General features: G+C 43.2%; 1 protein-coding gene across 10 annotated transcripts in view; it reads left to right on the top strand.

The window, feature by feature from the left end:
- ASAP1 (ArfGAP with SH3 domain, ankyrin repeat and PH domain 1) overlaps positions 1–19,321 on the top strand; it is a 975,348-nt gene that overhangs the window by 611,758 nt on the left and 344,269 nt on the right. For all 10 annotated transcript variants that reach the window (XM_029592039.1, XM_029592032.1, XM_029592035.1 and 7 more), the window contains one exon: positions 12,367–12,553. In XM_029592039.1, the coding sequence (XP_029447899.1) occupies positions 12,367–12,553 (187 nt within the window). The remainder of the gene's footprint in view (positions 1–12,366; positions 12,554–19,321) is intronic.

The raw sequence follows: 19,321 nt of genomic DNA, 5'->3' as shown, positions 1-19,321 counted from the left end.
CATATTTAAACATAGTTGAATGTCCCCCCCACGTGGATCGGGGCGCACCTGTTCTAGAACTAGCCATTTCAAATCCGTAAAAGTATGCTGTTGTGTAATGCAATGTGGTACCATCGGTGCGGTCACTTTCACAGTTCTTATGCAACTTCTATGCTCAATCAATCTAGTTCTGATTTTACGTTTGGTGCGGCCAATATATAACAATTGACACGGACACTGGATAGCATAGATGACTCGTTCAGACTCACAGGTAGTAAATCCATCTAGTCTTAAGACTTTGTCAAAATTGGGTACTTGCCACTGGTTCCCTGTCACTGCCATGGTGCACATGTCACAGTGGCCACACATCTGGTGGCCACCCGAGGACTGGGGTACGATTGTGGACACAAACGTGGATTTCACCACTATATCCCTAATGTTTTGGCCCCTGAAAAATGCAAACCTTGGCTCAATCTGGAAAATAGGATGAAGGGTCAACACATGACAATGCGTCTTAATGATGTTAATTAGTCTTCCAGCTTGTTTTGAATATTGAAGGGTACATGTAGTAGTTTGGGAGAACGGACATTGTTGATATTGTAGTAAAAGGGCCCTATTGGCATATAGGGCCCTTTTATATGCCTTCTTGATGATCGCTCTCGGATATCCTCTGAGGACAAATCTATTTATCAATTCTGATGCTTGAACCCGGAATTCTTCTACAGATGAGCAAATGCGCCGCAATCTTAAGAATTGGGAAATAGGCAAGCCATTCTTTAGACCCAAAGGGTGGACACTAGAATACTTCAGATAGTTGATGCGGTCTGTCTTTTTCCTATGCAAAGTTGTTCTGATCCCATCTTTGTCGCGTTGGATCAGGATGTCTAGGAATGCTATATATTGACAATCAAAATGTGCTGTAAATTGTAAATTATTGTTCACTGTGTTCAACCAAGTCAAAAACAGCTGTAAATTGTCTACAGAAGACACCCAAATAAAAAATGTCATCAATGTATCTCCTATACACGCGCATATATTGATACCAGTGTGACGTATATAGTGTTTGAGTTTCAAAATCAATCATGTATAGATTAGCAATATTATGGGATTGGCGACGGGAAGAAGATATTAGAGGAGGTTGGTGCGAAAGAAATCATTGTTGAAATTACAAGTAGATGGGGGAATATTTTGTTCATGCTATTGATGATGGGGAACAAAGAGCTGACGTGAAAGAAGACTTCGACAAGATAGTCCATGTGACTGATGACGAGCAGACTTCAGATGGGCGTCTATATGATTGATAAAGGGGAGGAGCTATGCAAATCCGGATGCTATGGATGACTGGGAATAAAACGCTGACGTGAAAGAAGACTTTGACAAAGAATGCTCATGTGATTGATGACGTGAAAGAAGACTTCAGATGGGAGTCCATGTGATTGATGAAGGGGAGGAGTTATTTAAAAACAGATGACGTGAAAGAAGACTTCATTTGACGAGGGCATCCTATAGAACGCGGCTTTTTCAATGGTGATAATTTATATGTAAGTTCGATAGAGGTGGACAAGCTTCTGTGGTATCCCATATTTTACATTAAGTAATAAAACCATGAAAGAAAGAGTGGTCTTAGTGTGTCTTTAAAAGAAATGAACCGGACGTGAAAGAAGACTGTGGCTTCCGGCGAAGCAATTTCCGGCTCTGACGGTATAAGAGGATCACTCCGGGCGTATGCCATTCTAAGAGCAGACGCAGCTCAATGGGGCTGTCGTGAAATTAAGAAGAAGATGCAAGCCAGGAAATTGAAGAAGGCTCCGTGAAAACGCTCTCACAAGGAGAATACTGAAGGATACCCCCTGAAGCAGGACGTTTGTGTCCGAAACACGATCGTGTCGGGTGAACTACCAGGATTGGAGTAGATGAGTATTAGTGTCCCCTTTGTACCTTTGGAGACTGAGAAAATTGATGATTGATACTGACTTATTGAGATTTGAGTGATTTTAATGTAAGAAAAAATCCTAACAAAAAATGATACACAATTCAAAAATGATTCACAATTTAAAAATTAAAGCAAGGTGACCCTGTACCATAGTAGAGTCTGTGCCATAAATACAGACCCTCAAAGTAAGGGGCCTACATATATTTGGCTAAGAAAACCTTTTAGGTGTTTAAATTTACTGGTTGTACCATTGATTTTGAAGTTGTTGATAGACACTACGGTACACTGGAATATGGTGGTTTCTGGGTGGAAAGGTTGTGATTACTTAAAGACTGTCATGTAAATTGTGTTATTTTGACCAATATAAAGTTTGCAGAATTTAAAATTTTTTTGCACAGAATTCCCCCAGGAGTAAGTTAAGGGTCTTTGGGGCCGCTGTCGGATGCAGGTTAAATAGGCGCTAATCCACCCCCTAATGCACCCCCTAATGCAATAGGGGGATTAGCGCCTGTTTAACGCGCATTCCACGCGGAGTGAATGAGTTAGCGCTTATCACATGCAAATGCATGTGAATGAGGCTATTACTCATTCACTCCAAAAGCACCGACACTGGCAAAATTGAGCGTCGGCTGTCAAACCCGCTGACAGCCACCGCTTCTGTCCAAAAAGCGGCGCTAGGGACACGCTAGTGTCCCTAGCGCCTCTTTTTACCTATTTTTACCGCCGACCCTAATTTGAATACTGAATCGCGCGCACAAGAAAGTGACCTGTGCATGACTTTACTGTATCGGCCTGTATGGCCCTCACGGGACTATTTGCTTCCCTGCAATCAAGTTTACAAATTCCGCAGGCTCCACCACCCAACCTGGAGTTACCAATTCCTCCCATATCGAGAAAAATTGATCTCAAATTCAAGATGAGACAGGCTAAATTCAACACAATTGCCACACGCCTCTATAGTAGTAGAGTCAGCGCTACAAAGAGCAAAAAGGGCAAAAACACACTCCATTACTCCCCTAGGGAAAGATCACAAATACTTGGACGACTTTGCTAGGAAATGCTTCCAATCCGCAGTGCTGACAGCTCGCATTAACCAGCGTCAATTTTACATAGTCCAATATTTGTACGCGTGTGGCAACAACTAAAGCTCCTTTTTCCATCTACGGAGACCACACCAGACCCACCTCAGTCATTACAAGATATGGAGGAAGCTTCAAGATACCTCCTCAGAACGATCTATGAATCATTCGAAACAAATTCTAGGTCTTCTGCATCAGCAATCGCAGCCCAAAGAATGGCGTGGCTCACGTCGCGTGCTATTCGTGAAGACGTCCACAAAAAGTTGGCAAACCTTCCCTGCACAGGGGACAACTTGTTCGGAGACCATCTACCAGAAACTATGGCACAACTCAAAGAACCATCAGTGGCAGTACAGTTCTTGGCCAACCCTGACAGGCTCAGCAGGATTTTTCATCTGCTGGGAGTTTCATCTGCTGGGAGTTAAATCAACAAATAGCTGATGATATTTTCGATCAATGAGGGGGGGGGGGGGGTAACAGACGTGGATCTTTTTGCTACCGAACAAAACAGAAAGGTTCACCAATTTTGCTCAATCCTCAGGATGCCTTCCTCATATCATGTACGGAAGGCCTCCTGTATGCATTTCCTCCAATTCCACTAATATCCCGCACAATTCAGAAGTGCATCAGGATTCAGCAAACCTTATACTCATCGTGACAACCCTGGTATATGCATCTGCTCACTCTGTCGATCATAACTCCGATCCTCCTAGGAGACTGCAACGATCTCCTCTCTCAAGAAGGTGGCTTGCTACTACATCCAATGCACACCTCACTACATCTTACTGCTTGGAGATTGCAAGGGTGTCTCTAACGGAACAGTGAATCTCTTCTCACGTACAAGACATCATATTGGCTGCCAGAAAGCTATCCACAAGAAAAAACTACCGAGCAAAATGGAAGCGTTACTCACCTGGTGTGAGTCGTACCATCTAAGCCCTACAGACTATTCTCCGGAAGTTCTCCTAGACTACCTCCATACGTTATATAACTCTGGTCTCGCTACCACATCAGTACGAGTTCACTGCAGCTTTCCACAAGCCACATCAACATCAGTCAATATCCTCACATCCACTAGTAACAAAATTCATCAAGGGCCTTACTCACTTATGGCCCCCTATAACCAAACCACCAGTAGCCTGGGATCTAAACACTGTTTTAGAACAATTAATGAGATTTCCCTTTGAACCACTGGAATCAGTGCACCCTAAATACCTCACTTGGAAAGTGTTTTTCCTGGTAGCAGTCACTTCCGCCCATAGAGTTAGCGAACTACAGGCCTTAGTTCACTATCCACCATATTTACAGTTTTACAAACACAAAGTGGTGCTCAGAACTCATCCTTCCTTTCTGCCAAAAGTGGTTTCGGCCTTTCATTTGAACCAAGCAATTGAACTCCCAACAGGCGCTGACCTGTCGGGGTCCTGGAGCTCCGAAGCCGCTCTTGGAACCACCGGACCGCCGCCTCCTCGATCGGCCACGCGGTGTTGGCCCGCCTACCCCCGACTGCATCATCATCCAGGGCCAGAGGGATCTTTAAATTCCCGGCCCCGACTACTGGTGTCGCACGCCAAAGGAACGCGACTAAAGGGTAAAGTGCGCCCCTTTGTGCACCCCTGCAAGTTACCTACCTTTTACCCTCCTTTGTCCCGCTTCCCTGCAATGCTTGTTATGCCACTGATTTAAGTCTTAGTTATTGAATCATTTTCATCACTGTCATCCATGCAATTCCTGACATATTGCTTGTGCATCTAGAACAGTGGTTCTCAACCCTGTCCTGGGGACCCCCCCAGCCAGTCGGGTTTTCAGGATATCCACAATGAATATGCTTGAGAGAAAATTTGCATGCATATTTCATTGTGGATATCCTGAAAACCCGACTGGCTGGGGGGGGTCCCGACAGAGTTGAGAACCACTGATCTAGAACTTTGTATACAGTTACATTGTGTTTGCACTTCTGCTGCCTCTGCGTCCTCCACCCACTCCTTTCCTACACTGCTCCCTATAGGGTTCAATTTTAGCCACCAAAGCCAGTATGGCAAGCCACTTCGACTTCCCTATCCCATGCATCCACTACCACCCCCGCAGATCCCCCTACCTCACAACCACCCTTCCCATCGCAAATCCCTAATCCCTATCCTCACCTCACCAGTTACACAGTTCCTAGGACTAACCACCCTAGCCGTAATTTTCTTCAATGCCCAATCTCTTGCCAAGAAAACCATAATTCTCAACGACCTTCTAATTGACTGCAAACCAGACATCTGAGCCGTAACAGAGACCTGGCTTAAAGACACTAACACAGACCTCCTCAACCAGCTCCCTAACCTTATATATGACATTTTCTCCATCCCAAGACCTAAGAAAAGAGGCGGAGGCCGCCTCCTCGCAATCAAAAAACATATAAAACTCAAACCCATAACTATCGAACCCCCCACCAAATTTGAGATTGGGCTATACAAATCCCATGACCTTGAGATTGGGCTATACAAATCCCATGACCTTCAAGTCTGCCTCATCTATGCACCCCCTGGCCTCATAGAACATAATCCCTCCCCCCTTATCGAATTCATCTCAGACAACATAAACATCGAAACTCCAGCTATCATTTTAGGAGACTTTAACCTTCACGTTGATGTCTCCCCACGCTCCTCATCCTGTGAAGCCCTCCTCAACTCCCTCCAGGCCATGGGATACAAGGAAATCATCTCCTCCCCTACCCATAAAGCAGGGCACACGCTAGATTTGTTGTTCATTAACTCTCAGATCCTCTCCACTAACACCCCCGTCTGCACCCCTGTTCCATAGTCAGACCATTCCTGTTCCCAACAACACTATTAATTATAGAAAATCCTGCCCCAGCAATCACTTCGGCTCGCAGAGTTAGTGAACTACAGGCCCTAGTTACCTATCCGCCTTACACTAAACTTCTGCAGGACCGGGCGGTACTTCGCACTCAGCCTAAGTTCTTGCCTAAGGTAGCATCAGAGTTTCATCTTAATCAATCCATTATACCACCTACCTTTTTTTCCCAGGCCCCATTCCAATCCAGGAGAGCAGGCTCTGCATACCCTTGACTGCAAACGGGCTCTAGCGTTCTACCTAGACCGTACAGCTGCCCACAGAAAGAGCACTCAATTATTTATCTCTTTCCATCCTAACAAATTGGGGCAGCCAGTAGGTAAGCAGACTCTCCTCCTGGCTAGCGGATTGCATATCCTTTTGCTATCAGCAAGCGGGCATTCAAGACCATGTTAAAGCACACTCTATGAGGGCCATGGCGACTTCAGTAGCACACCTACAATCAGTGCCGCTTCCTGACATTTGCAGGGCTGCCACCTGGAGTTCTCTCCATACTTTTACAGCCCACTATTGCTTAGACAAAGCCGGAAGACAAGATCCCATCTTCGGCCAGTCTGTCTTGCGTAACTTATTTACAACGTGACGTACCAACACCCTTCTGCCTGCCCGCTAGGGTTCAGGATGCCCTCCCCCAAATTCTACCCCAATTGTTGTCTGTTGCACGTCTTGGGTACATTTGGTGCATGTCCGGACATCCTCAGCTCGGTACTCACCCATATGTGAGGACTACCATCCTGCTTGTCCTGTGATAAAGCAAATGTTGCTTACCTGTAATAGGTGTTCTCACAGGACAGCAGGATGTTAGTCCTCACGAAACCCACCCGCCACCCCACGGTGTTGGGTTTGTTTTCTTATTTTATTTTTCGGCACTACCTGTAGCTTTGTAACCAGACTGAAGAGGGACCCCTGCTGGCTGCTAGAAACTTTCTAGAAACTTTGACAAAATTGTTCCGTGATTGGGCTCCATCCTGTGATGTCACCCATATGTGAGGACTAACATCCTGCTGTCCTGTGAGAACACCTGTTACAGGTAAGCAACATTTGATTTATTAGCCCCTGAAGCATCTCTCTTGAGTAAAACTCGGCCTGAGTCGGGCTTTTCTGATGCTTAGTGCTGAATAAAGAATTAGGAATCCTTGGTGTTTACCGGTTCTTTTTTCTTGGTTGCTACTGCAATATTGGACCGGTTTCCGGTTTGTTTCTTTGAAAATGCTGTTAGCCTGGATGGAGGAGTTTTCTGCATCTCATTGAGGGGGAGGGAAGAGCAGCGAGGAGTGTGGTATCCTGCCAGCAGAAGATGGTGAGACAGAGGTTGAGAACTGCTGCTCTAGCCATTAGAGATTCTCTGTGTTTAGTCCATGCCCTTTTTAATTCCATTGCCATTCCTGTCATCACCATCTCTTCCGGAAGGGCATTCCATACATCCAGCACTCTTTCCGCAAAACATTTCCAGACTCATTCTTGACTCTATCCATATTGGTCTTTTAGATCATGTCCTCTGGTTTTACAGCTTCCTTTTCATCGGAAAAGGTTGGATTCTTGTGTATTTATTTTATTAAAAAATTGCTTATAGCCTGCAAATCACAGTGCTAGCCATTCTAAGCAGGGTGCAAAATACATAAAGATTATTCATAAAATAAATTATATAACAAACTGAGAACAAAACACAAAACAATTAGAAGCTTGCATGAGAAGGTGGCATTTTAGGCCCTTGTGGAACTGTCTCACATTTACAGTGGAGCACAATTCCAGTGGAAGGGAGCTCCATATTTTTGGACTCACTACGGAGAAGATCCGATCACGCGTTTAAACTAATTTTACTTCCTTAATTGATGGTGTAAGCAATAGCTCCTTATCTTGAGACCACAAAGTGTGTTGAGGGGTATAGGGAAACAGGCTATCTTTTAAATATTGATGCTTCCTCTCATGTACAACTTTAAAGACCAATAGTAATACTTTAAAACACTCTCTTCTGCACAAGTAACTAATGCAGTTGCTTTAACACTTGTGTTTGTGATCAAAATGAGATGTGGAAGAGATAAGATGGACACCAACATTTTGAATCAATTAAAGGGCTTACAAATGAATTTTGGATAAACCAATATATAAAGCATTGCAATAATCTAATGACGTGATTATAAAAGCCTGAGCAATTGTGCAAAAATCATGCATTAGCAAGAGGTATCTCAAACATTTCACCATCCATGGTTTACTAAAAGCAGATTTCAGCAAAGCAGCAATTTGAAAGCCAATTTGGGATGTAAAAGAAACCCAAAATTTTGAGCAGAAGAAAAAAACCTTGAATAGACAGACTAGGTAAATCAAATCTAATAGCAGCACGGCTTAACATTGTATCTGATTTCTGAATGTTCAAGCAAAGATACCTTTGACTTTTATTTATTTATTTATATTCCACTTTTTGTACTTTTTTCAGCGCTTCAAAGTGGATTGCATTCAGGTACTGTAGGTATTTCCCTATCCCCAGAGGGCTTACAATCTAACAGGCCGATACAGTAAAGCGCGGCCGCGGTTACCCTGTTTCTAACCCGCTTTCTACCCACAATTTGGCCGCGTAAGTCTAACCCGCGATTCACTATCCGTTTTTAACAATCTTTACCGCTTCTTTAAATCAACGCGTATCCCTTTCCGCCCGCGGCATGTATATATGTAAACGATCGGATTAGCTATTCCCTCCCATACAGTAACGTGCGGGCCGATTATCGCCTTTTTAACCAACTGTTTTGCCACGTCTTTAACCCGTTAATTTACCGCCTACCCTGACCCTGGCGTTAGAGGGATGTGATAGCAATAGGCAGGCTCCGGTCAAATAAGTGGGTGGGTTGGAGCAAGTGAGTAACATAGTGTGGCCTGGTTCTCCTACGCTCGGGCATCGGGGATTGCCAGTCCTCTCTCCCCCCCCCCCCCCACCCCTCCTCCCGAAGCAAGGCGCAGGGCGAAAATCGACTCGACATGTTATTAAAGCAAATAGAAATTGTAACAAAAGTAAACTTACTGCATGCTTCCAGCAGCCCCAGTCCTCTCTCCCCTCCTCCCGAGGCGCCCACCGCGGCTCCCCTGCCTCCCGGGGGCAGCCGGCGGCGAAAGCGGCTTCCAGCAGCCCCACCGGCGAAGGTGCATGAACGCACGTCCAATTTGGGCGCTCAAGCAGCGAAGGCGCATGAGCGCACGCCATGACCTGAGCGCCCGGATGGACATTTGAAATGACAGGTACCAGCGCACCCAGGATACTGTATAGGCTCTGTATAGCGCTTTATACAGTAAAATGGATTGCGCTTCATGGACGCGGCTTGCATGCCATTTAAATACTGTATCGAGCAGTATGTGATCCGAAATGTGCGCGCGGCAAACGAGCGGGCGCCCGGCACTGCCGCACTTTTTCTTACACGCCCTTACTGTATCGGCCTGTAAGTTTGTACCTGAGGCAATGGAGGGTAAGGTGACTTGCCCAAAGTCACAAGGAGTGACAGCAAGACTCGAACCCTGGTCCCCTGCCTCGTAGCCCACTGCTCTAATCACTAGGCTACTCCTCTACTCTTAACATAATCAAATATGCTTTTTGTAAACAATTGGACAAAGCTGTAACAGCTTCAGTAACATTATGAACAATGGAATAGATAATCTGAATATCATCTGTATAGATTGTAGGTTGCATCCCCCATTTTGAAATAACTGAACATAAAGGCTGTAGGTAAATATTGAAAAGAACAGAGGAAATGGCTAAACCCTCAGGGACCCCATAAAGGCTTGAATATCATGAAGAGAAAATTTTCCCCAGCCTAACTTGTTCATGAAAGGGAAAAAAGAAAACAGAAACATTGTAGAACCTGACCACCAATCGCAAACAAAGTAAGTCTATCCAATAATAATGTATGATTAACCATATTGAATGCAGCAGAAAGATCTAAACAGACTATTATGTCCCTTGTCCAAATGACATAATAGCAAGTCTTGGTGAAAAACAAGCAGTGTTTCAGTGCTGTTATGTTTTTGAGAGCCAGTCTGTTACAGTTTCAGTACTTTATTTTCCTCAAAAATACTCTGTAAATTGGATTAGCACCTTTGTCACCTTTCCCAAGATTTTAGCCAAAACCGACAGATTAGAAATTTGATGGTAGGTGGAGGGGTCAGTCAGGTCTTTCAAGCTTTTATTTTTTTTTTTTTTTGGAACTGGCTGAACCACAATTGTTTTAAAGTTTCAGGTAACATTATTTTCCAAAGTAAGATTAACCAAATTAGAAAGGTCTTACAAATGAACACCCTTCAATTGTCAAAAAATCGACACGGAGCAAGGATCAAGGAAACAAGCTTTGAGCTGTGACAATATTTGCTGTACCTCAAAAGAAGCATGCTGGCCTTCCCAGCTTGTTGGTCGTCATACTGCCCACTGTAGGTGGGGTAGTCCCTAGCCCGAGTTATAAATTGTTTTTTTGGGTTTTTTTTTAATACAATTCCCTGCAAATCAGAAACAGGTTTATCAGGATGGATTAAACTTTTCACCAAAACAAATAATGCAAAAAGGTGATTGAGTGAATCTTGAATTTAATTAGTGTAATAACTCTTACATGAGTTCAGATTGCTTTTTATATATACCAAGTACCTTGTAAAACATTTCTTTATCAACAGGTTCTTAGTTCATTGCACTTGGCACACGGAACTTTCCTTTTATCCTCTAGTAATGCACTTGAAAGCTATAGAACTCGATGGAGAGAGCTACGCTAGCTGCGCAGTTGCAGAGGAGCAACTGAATTCATAACAGAATCAATTATAGCAGTTAAGATAAACACCAATAAATCAACAGAGATAGATTAAACTTGAATTGGAGAAATTGCCTACTCAGGCAAATTTATCCATGTCAATATGTGGATGAACAGATTTAATTTCTTGCTGAGTCATGCTGGATTTCAAATACCTATTGAACTGAAATTAATAAGAGAATGATCAGACCAAAACACTTTGTGAATCTGAGAAGCCCAAGAGTTGGGCGCAATCAATAAATCAAGTATATGACCCAGCCAATGGATGGGGATTCTAATTAGTTGTGTCAAATTCACAGCATCCAGCATAGCACACATGTCACGTGTTTGAGAGTCCAGAGGGGTCATCCATATGGATGTAAGTCACCAACGCATTGAAATAAAATCAAAAACAGAGTATCTAGTACATCTCACATCAGGAGGGCAGTGTCTAAGTAGCAAAACAGATTGATTCAAGTTAAGCAAACTCTCACTGCCAGCCACTGTAGGGATAATACCTTGTGAGCTTTACAGTATATCCAAAATTCGGCTGCTTGTATAGTTTCAGGGGTATCCATCAATCAACATGTTTATCCCATTTTTTTAAAGTATCATTTGCAGCAAGTTGTATGGAGGATTAAATTTAAAACCATAAGGGTCAATTTTAAGACCCGTCCATGCACACATGGACACGGCTATTTTATAACGTGCGCATACGCATGCCAGATATTAACATTCGTGCGCACATGTGCAAGCAGGTGGGCTCTTCCGCGCATGGGGGGGATTTTGTAAATTATGAGCGACAATGCAATCGGCCTTTTTTCCAGTTCCCTCCTAGTCCACTCCAATTAAGGAGCGGATTAGGAGGAAACTTCCTTAACCCCCTACCTAATCATTCTCCCCATTCCCCTCTCCACTCCGACCCCTAACCCCTACCTATCTCCCCCAAATTTTTTGTTTCAATAATTGCTGCTCCACCAGAGCAGAAGTATCTTCTGCGTGCCAGCCGGCTGCTGGCGCCCGCTTCCCCAGGACAGGGCCTAATGGTCGCTGTTCTGGCTGGCCCACCCCTTTTTGAAAGGCCCGGCATGTCTGCGTATACCGGCGGTTATGTACGTGGCTGGGCCCGTTCTAAAATACGCGTGGCACATACAAGCCTGGACCCACGTAACCCCCCCTGGATTTTACGTGCACATGCGGGTTTTAAAATCGGGCCATAAGTGTTAGTATTTAAAGGGATTAATGGTCTTGGTCCTCCAAGCTTTAATGCTGCCTTGAAGTTGTACCAGCCAACCAGCACTCTGAGGTGGTCTTCTCAGGGCCCTGTTAAATGTACCCTCTTTCAGAATTATGCTCCTTGAAGAATCAATCCCAAGAATGTTTGTTTATGTTCAGGGCCCTCTGTATGGAATGCTCTACCTCAGGATCTAAGGGGCGAGGTAGCAGTTACCAGATTCAGAAATTGCTGAAGGCTGTTTTATTTAAGCAAGCATCCAATATTTATGGGCCATTTCCACACAGGAAACAGAGGCAGTCTGTACTTTTTTTTTTTATTGAAATATTAGACTGTCAGTTTTTACAGCAGTTTTGATTTTACATGTATGTTTTGGTTTTATGTTGATGCTATGTTTATTTTGCTTATTTTAGTGAATTGATTTTAATTTGTTTTATGTTTGTTTGTTTCACCTTAATAAAATGTTGATTACTTCATTGCTACCTATATGTGTCCTAAGCCATCAGATCTTCTTTTTATTTTCAGGACTGCTCGTAAGGAATATATCACTGCTAAGTACGTAGACCATAAGTTTTCTAGGAAGACTTGTGTCTCTACAGTAGCTAAACTGAATGAACTACTTGAGGCTATCAAATCCCGGGATTTACTTGCACTAATTCAAGTCTATGCAGAGGGAGTAGAGCTAATGGAGCCTCTGTTAGAAACTGGACAGGTGAGGTATCAGTTAATACATTCAACTAAATTTTTTTTTTTTGTATTTTTGTGATTTTTTTTCCCACTTTAAGCCCAGTCTGTTCGGCAACATAAGTCTCTCGCTGACCAAGAGCTGGAGATAAATATCTTTGGAATTGTGACTCTTTTCCCAGCTATTGAGCATCTACTCAACTCCTTTGAATATATTACTTCTGCAATTCACTCAAGCTCGAATAGTTACATTGGATTGGAGATTCAAACCTGTCTCCTGCACTGTTATTGAGCCACAGGGCTAGTCCTTCAATAAATATATATTGGCAGACAAATAGAGAACTTCAGTTTCTAGTGCTTAATTTTGGCATAATCAGTAAGTTATTTTAAGCAGAAACCAGGAGATGTGTGAACATGTCATGACGCCTGATCTCTTTTGGTACAGAAATTTTCACATAGTTATGACATTTGTTATGTGAATTTGTGTTATTAGTACATTATTAAACATTAAAGATGTTTTTTCCCTATATGAAACTAGACAAGAAATGGACACAGGTAGTTATCACAGACATTAATTAACTAATAGTAAAGTAACTTTCAAAGTGATTGATATCAACCAATGCAGTACACCTTTAAAAATGCTCAATGATATCACCGTGTTCTCTGACCTCTTTGAGATTGTAACTGAATTGGCCAATTTCCCTATAGGAAATAAGAGATTCTAAATTTTAGGTGTGTCAAGGGTACATAACATCACTATGTACTGTACAACCTGTAGTAGAAACTTGAATGACCCACTACTATGGAATTCCTTCCCGGAACAGATTCGACTCACTGGTAACACATCGAGTTTTAAAAAGGCACTAAAACTATTTCTGTGTAGAAATGCATTTGAAGTAATGGAATGTTCCACTTCTAGCATCCTTTAAGAGTATAAGCTCAATCTCTTGTCTGAAGCACTTTTGTCATTGATGTTAACATTTGTTGGTTATTGTTTTGTTGCTTGTAATTTGTATGCTTGTTTTATTGTAATCCGCTTCAAACGTTTGAAGAATGCAGTTTATAATTATTTTAAAATAAACACACAAAAGTTAAGATTAGGACAGACAGACAGGTACTATGATCTTATAGGGTTATTTTTTGTATAGGAAGCTAGACTAAAATATAATGCTGTTTTGCTTCTACCAAGTGGCATATGAGACCAACCAGTGAGTGTGTGTCTGTGTGTATTTTATACCCTAAAAATGTTATCAGACAGGGTCAGTTTTGATATTGCAATGCTTTTCAGAGGAAAAACAGATTCTCTGTCAACAAGCAGTTTGAATCAGCCATGCAGATAAACTCTTGTAGAGCTCAGAAAGACATAGGTTTCTTGGAGCATGCTTGAGCATTCCCACACAGCTGCTGCCTTGTAAATCCCCTTATCTAGTTATAACCGAGCTACTGACCTGATGATCTGCTTTTGCAGAATATATTGTAATAATTTTAGAGGTTCACATACAAAAGTACTTATTGGCTAAATTCAGACTTAGCCAGACAAACAGCAGGTATTAAATATGCAAGCCCCCTCTCCCCACCCTGCTGATAGGATACATGGTAGCAGAGTAATTCATTACCCAGCTAAAACTTCACTGGATAAAAATTGGCAGCACAGGGATATTCTAGGGGGCGAGGCTTAAACTTAGCTGGGTAGTGCTGATCCTCGGCTACGGGATTCCCCACTTGTATGGCTGATTCATCCTACTTATCAGCAAAGAAAGCAGTGTTGCTTACCTGTAATAGGGTTTCTCCATAGAAAGCATGATAAATCTGATACACAACCATCCTCCATTCCAGGGAGTTGACCACTAAACTATGAATTAGGCTGAGGAGAATAGGGAAGTAGCAGCTGTATAGGAGTCACTGCTTATGATCAAAGAAGCTTTCTAGATTTTTCTGAGCAATAAGAGCGGTGGTATCTGTTTCTTTGAATGACCTCACATAAGAACATAAGAAAATGCCATACTGGGTCAGACCAAGGGTCCATCAAGCCCAGCATCCTGTTTCCAAAAGTGGCCAATCCAGGCCATAAGAACCTGGCAAGTACCCAAAAACTAAGTCTATTCCATGTAACCATTGCTAATAGCAGTGGCTATTCTCTAAGTGAACTTAATAGCAGGTAATGGACTTCTCCTCCAAGAACTTATCCAATCCTTTTTTAAACACAGCTATATTAACTGCACTAACCACATCCTCCGGCAACAAATTCCAGAGTCTAATTGTGCGTTGAGTAAAAAAGAACTTTCTCCGATTAGTTTTAAATGTGCCCCATGCTAACTTCATGGAGTGCCCCCTAGTCTTTCTACTATCCGAAAGAGTAAATAACCGATTCACATCTACCCGTTCTAGACCTCTCATGATTTTAAACACCTCTATCATATCCCCCCTATTTGTATGTATGAGAACCCCTGTTACAGGTAAACAACTTCACTCTCTGTAGGTTGTTGACATAAATGAAGAATGCATCAAGAAGTGTATTTGAGAACGTTTATTTTTTAAACAATTAGTTTAGATATTTTACAAGAATGGAGGGAAGAAGGCTCAGAGGAAATATGAGAAATTACTACTTTCTCCAAAGACAAGCAGGATGGCAGTCTTCACATGGGTGCTGCTATCAGATGGAGTTGGGCATGGAAATATAATTCCAAAGTTTTTAGAAACTTAGAACATGCCCTAATGGGGCATGTTCTAAGTTTCTCCACTCCCCTCCACTTCGACTTTATTGGCCTACAAATCACTACTAAACGCCTATAGGAATGCCTTACATGGATCTAAGAGAGATTTTTTCTCTAAAAAAATCCATCATTTCATCTTCAACTCCAAAGCCTTGTTATCCCAGGACAAGCAGGATGCTAGTCCTCACATATGGGTGACGTCACCGAACGGAGCCCAGGCGGGAAACCTTTCTGTCAAAGTTTCTAGAAACATTTGACTGGCCCTGAGAGGCCACTGAGCATGCCCAGCATGCTATGATATTCTCTGCCACAGGTGTCTCTCTTCAGTCTTCACTTTTCCGCGCTGCCGTTCGCACCGCGGACCTATAGCCCTCGCGTTTGGAAATCCTTTTGACTGAAAAGTCAAGCTATTTTGGTGATATTCTCTCTCAAAGGAGTTTTTCTAGCTCGCCGGCTGGTGAGTACTATTCATTTTTCACATTTTCGGAAGAAAATTTCTCTCACACACTCATTCATCGACGGCCGTCGATTCCAAAATGGCGACGGGATTCAAAAAGTGCCCCGTCTGCAATAGAAATATGTCAATAACCGATCCACATTTGGAGTGTGTACTGTGCCTCGGAGAAAAACACGATGTCAGTACATGCGCCAAATGTGCAGAGATGATGGCAAAAGGACGGAAAGCCAGGCAAGAGAAGATGGAACACCTATTTTCTCTTCAGCTAATCCCTTCTCCCTCGAAAGCACCGATGTCATCTCTGGCTGGAGCAACAAAAAGGGTCCTACTAAAAAAACCGCATCCTGATGGATCCGGTGATCGTCCGTCCTCTCCATCGTCCGTGCTCTCCACAAAATCGGCAGAGCATCAAAAAACCAAACATCGACATCGACGTCCATCATCGTCCGCATCGATGTCCCAGGACGAATCGATACCAAAGCGGCCTAGACAACAAGAAACACCGGTGACTGGGCCTTCGCCGTCACCGGTTTCAACTACTTCATCGATAGACATCGCAGCACCGCCACCGCGTACGCCATCGGTGTCTTCACCAATAGTACAGCCAGAGTTGTCTACACTTATTAGACAAGCGGTCTTACAAGCTCTTCAGGAGCAACAAATCCCGATGATTCTGTCGATGCCAACCTCCGAGTCAATGCCGATACCCTCCGTATCGATGCCGATGCCTCCAGCTTCGATGCCGATGCCTCCAGCTTCGATGCCGATGCCTCTAACATCAATGCCGATGCCTCTAACATCAATGCTGATGCCTCCAGTATCGATGCCGATGACTTTTCCTCCAACATCGATGCCAGTGATAACACCGATGACGACACCTTTTTTGCCACCCAAATTCTCGACTGGTTTAATAACCACTACACCGAGGCTAGAAACACAGTCTACATCACTTTTAACTCAGATTCCACCGAGCTCCTTCGGGTGCACACCATCCATACTGTGTCCACCAACTACTACAACGACAGCATCCCTGCCACCACCAGATCAACCTCCACTGGAACCTCCAGAAATCCAGGATGAGGCATTTTATCGACGCCTCTTACAAAGGTACCAGAATGTCATCGACAACTTGCCACCTATTAGGCCATGGACAACATCTACAGATGTATTCCTCGATGACCCATTCATTTTCATTTTTCATTTCATTTAATAAAATTTATTAAACGCCCAACACAAAAAGGCCTGGGCGATATATATAAAAACATATATAATGATAAAAAACAAACATTACACTTATAAATATCCGGTTCCATAGGAACCATACCAAATTATCCCAAACAAGCATACGGAGGTTATCCCTATACACTAAATACAATATCACAATAAGACAGAGTGATAAACAATTCTCACTTCCATGGGTTCACAATAGTATTGTAAAACAGGCACATTGTCTTTATACAGTATTAAACACACGAGTCAACAAATAACTCTTAAATGCCTTCTTAAATTTTTTAACATCTTCCAGCTCCCGAATTTCGAAAGGGATGAGATTCCATTGAACTGGAGCCGCGATGGAAAAAGAAGTTTCTCTAGTAATAGCAAGTCGAACCTGTCTAACTGAAGGGATTTCTAATAGATCCTTAAGATCATCACAAGTGAATTTAACGGGCTTATGAATACGTAAAAGAGCATTAAACCATTAAACCACAGCCTGGTCCTTCAGGACTTCATGTCCCACCTACACCAAGACCACATTCACCCTACAGAGAAGATTCAGAAGACTCCTGGGATGATGAACCCTCTCAATTTTCCTCAGAGGAGTTCATGTCTAACGCTTCTTCTCCTTACCAAAGAAAGAAGTCACCCCCAGAAGATCTTTCCTTCTCCTTATTTATACAAAGTATGTCTGACTCCATTCCATTCAAATTGACAGCAGAGGAAGACACAAGAGCACAAACCCTTGAAGTGCTACAGTTTGTGGATCCACCCAAGCAGGTACTAGCAGTACCAGTACACAAAGTTTTACTGGACCTTCAGAAAAGAATCTGGGAACACCCAGCCTCTACACCTGCAGTAAATAAACGGGTGGAAACTACCTACATAGTCCAACCAGCTCCAGGTTACCACAAACAATTGCCACACCAGTCTGTCGTTGTGGAATCAGCACAGAAAAAATCTAAACATGTGCGCCCACATTCCTCCATCCCACCAGGCAGGGAGCACAGATTCCTGGACACAATGGGTAAAAAGGTCTACCAGAGTTCCATGCTGAGTACCAAAATCTCTGCATATCAACTCTACATCACTCAGTACCAGAGGAATCTCTGGAAACAGAAGGAACAATTCATTACTTCTTTACCCACCCAGTTCCAGGAGCCTGCACAAGCAGTTATAGCAAAAGGTCTGGAGGCAGGCAAACACGAAGTGAGAGCAGTTTATGACAATTTTGAAACTGCTTCCAGAACAGCAGCAGCTGGAATCACTGCTCGCAAATGGGCCTGGCTCAAAGCATCTGACCTCAGGATTGAGGTACAAGATAAACGTGTTGACCTTCCCTGTCTTGGTGACAATCTCTTCGGGGATAAAATTCAAGAAGCTGTACAACAACTTAAGGATCACACTGAGACATTAAAGCAACTGTCTCAAACCCCTCAAGAGCCTGCTACTCAGCCTTCTCGTCGTCCTCCACGTAGAGATTTGCGACGGTCTTATTACAGGCCATGCAGGTACTACCAACACACCTCTAGGGGTAGATCCAGCAGACCCACACAAAGCTCCCAAGCCAGACAATCCAGGCCTGCTCGTCCACAACCTCCTGCACAGACAGGCCCTGCAACAGGCTTTTGAAGCAAAGACCAGAGAACAGACCCAACCTTGCAATCCCAAGCCAAATCTACCAGTGGGAGGAAGAATATCCCATTTTCACACAAATTGGCAAAACATAACATCAGATCAATGGGTACTTTCCATAGTCTCTCAAGGCTACAAACTAAATTTCACCTCAATTCCTCCAGAATTTCCACCAACACCCTGCCAACAACAAAACTCTCAACTACATCAATTACAAGCAGAATTATCCACCCTTCTGAGATCCAGGGCCATACAACCAGTGCCCCGGACACAGCAGGGCAGAGGATTCTACTCCCGATACTTCCTCATTCCAAAGAAAACCGGAGGCCTACGTCCCATTCTAGTCCTCAGAAATCTCAACAAATTTCTGAAGAAAGAAAAATTCAGGATGGTGTCTTTAGGCACCATGCTTCCACTTTTTCAAGCAAGAGATTGGCTTTGTTCTCTGGATCTTCAAGATGCTTACGCTCACATTCCAATATACTCTCCTCATCGCAAATACCTGTGCTTCACGGTACGCCATCAACATTACCAATACAGAGTTCTACCATTTGGACTGGCGTCTGCTCCCAGAGTTTTCACCAAATGTCTAGCGGTCATAGCAGGACACTTGCACAAAGAAGGTGTCCATGTTTTCCTATATCTAGACGACTGGCTCATAAAGAGTCCATCTCAACAAGGAGCGATAACTTCTCTCACTCGAACAATTGCACTACTTCACTCCATGGGATTTCTCATCAATTATCAAAAATTCCATCTCACTCCAACTCATCTG

Source organism: Rhinatrema bivittatum, chromosome 2, assembly GCF_901001135.1.
Source record: "Rhinatrema bivittatum chromosome 2, aRhiBiv1.1, whole genome shotgun sequence".
Classification (NCBI taxonomy): domain Eukaryota; kingdom Metazoa; phylum Chordata; class Amphibia; order Gymnophiona; family Rhinatrematidae; genus Rhinatrema; species Rhinatrema bivittatum.
This window is presented reverse-complemented; position numbering and strand designations above follow the sequence as displayed.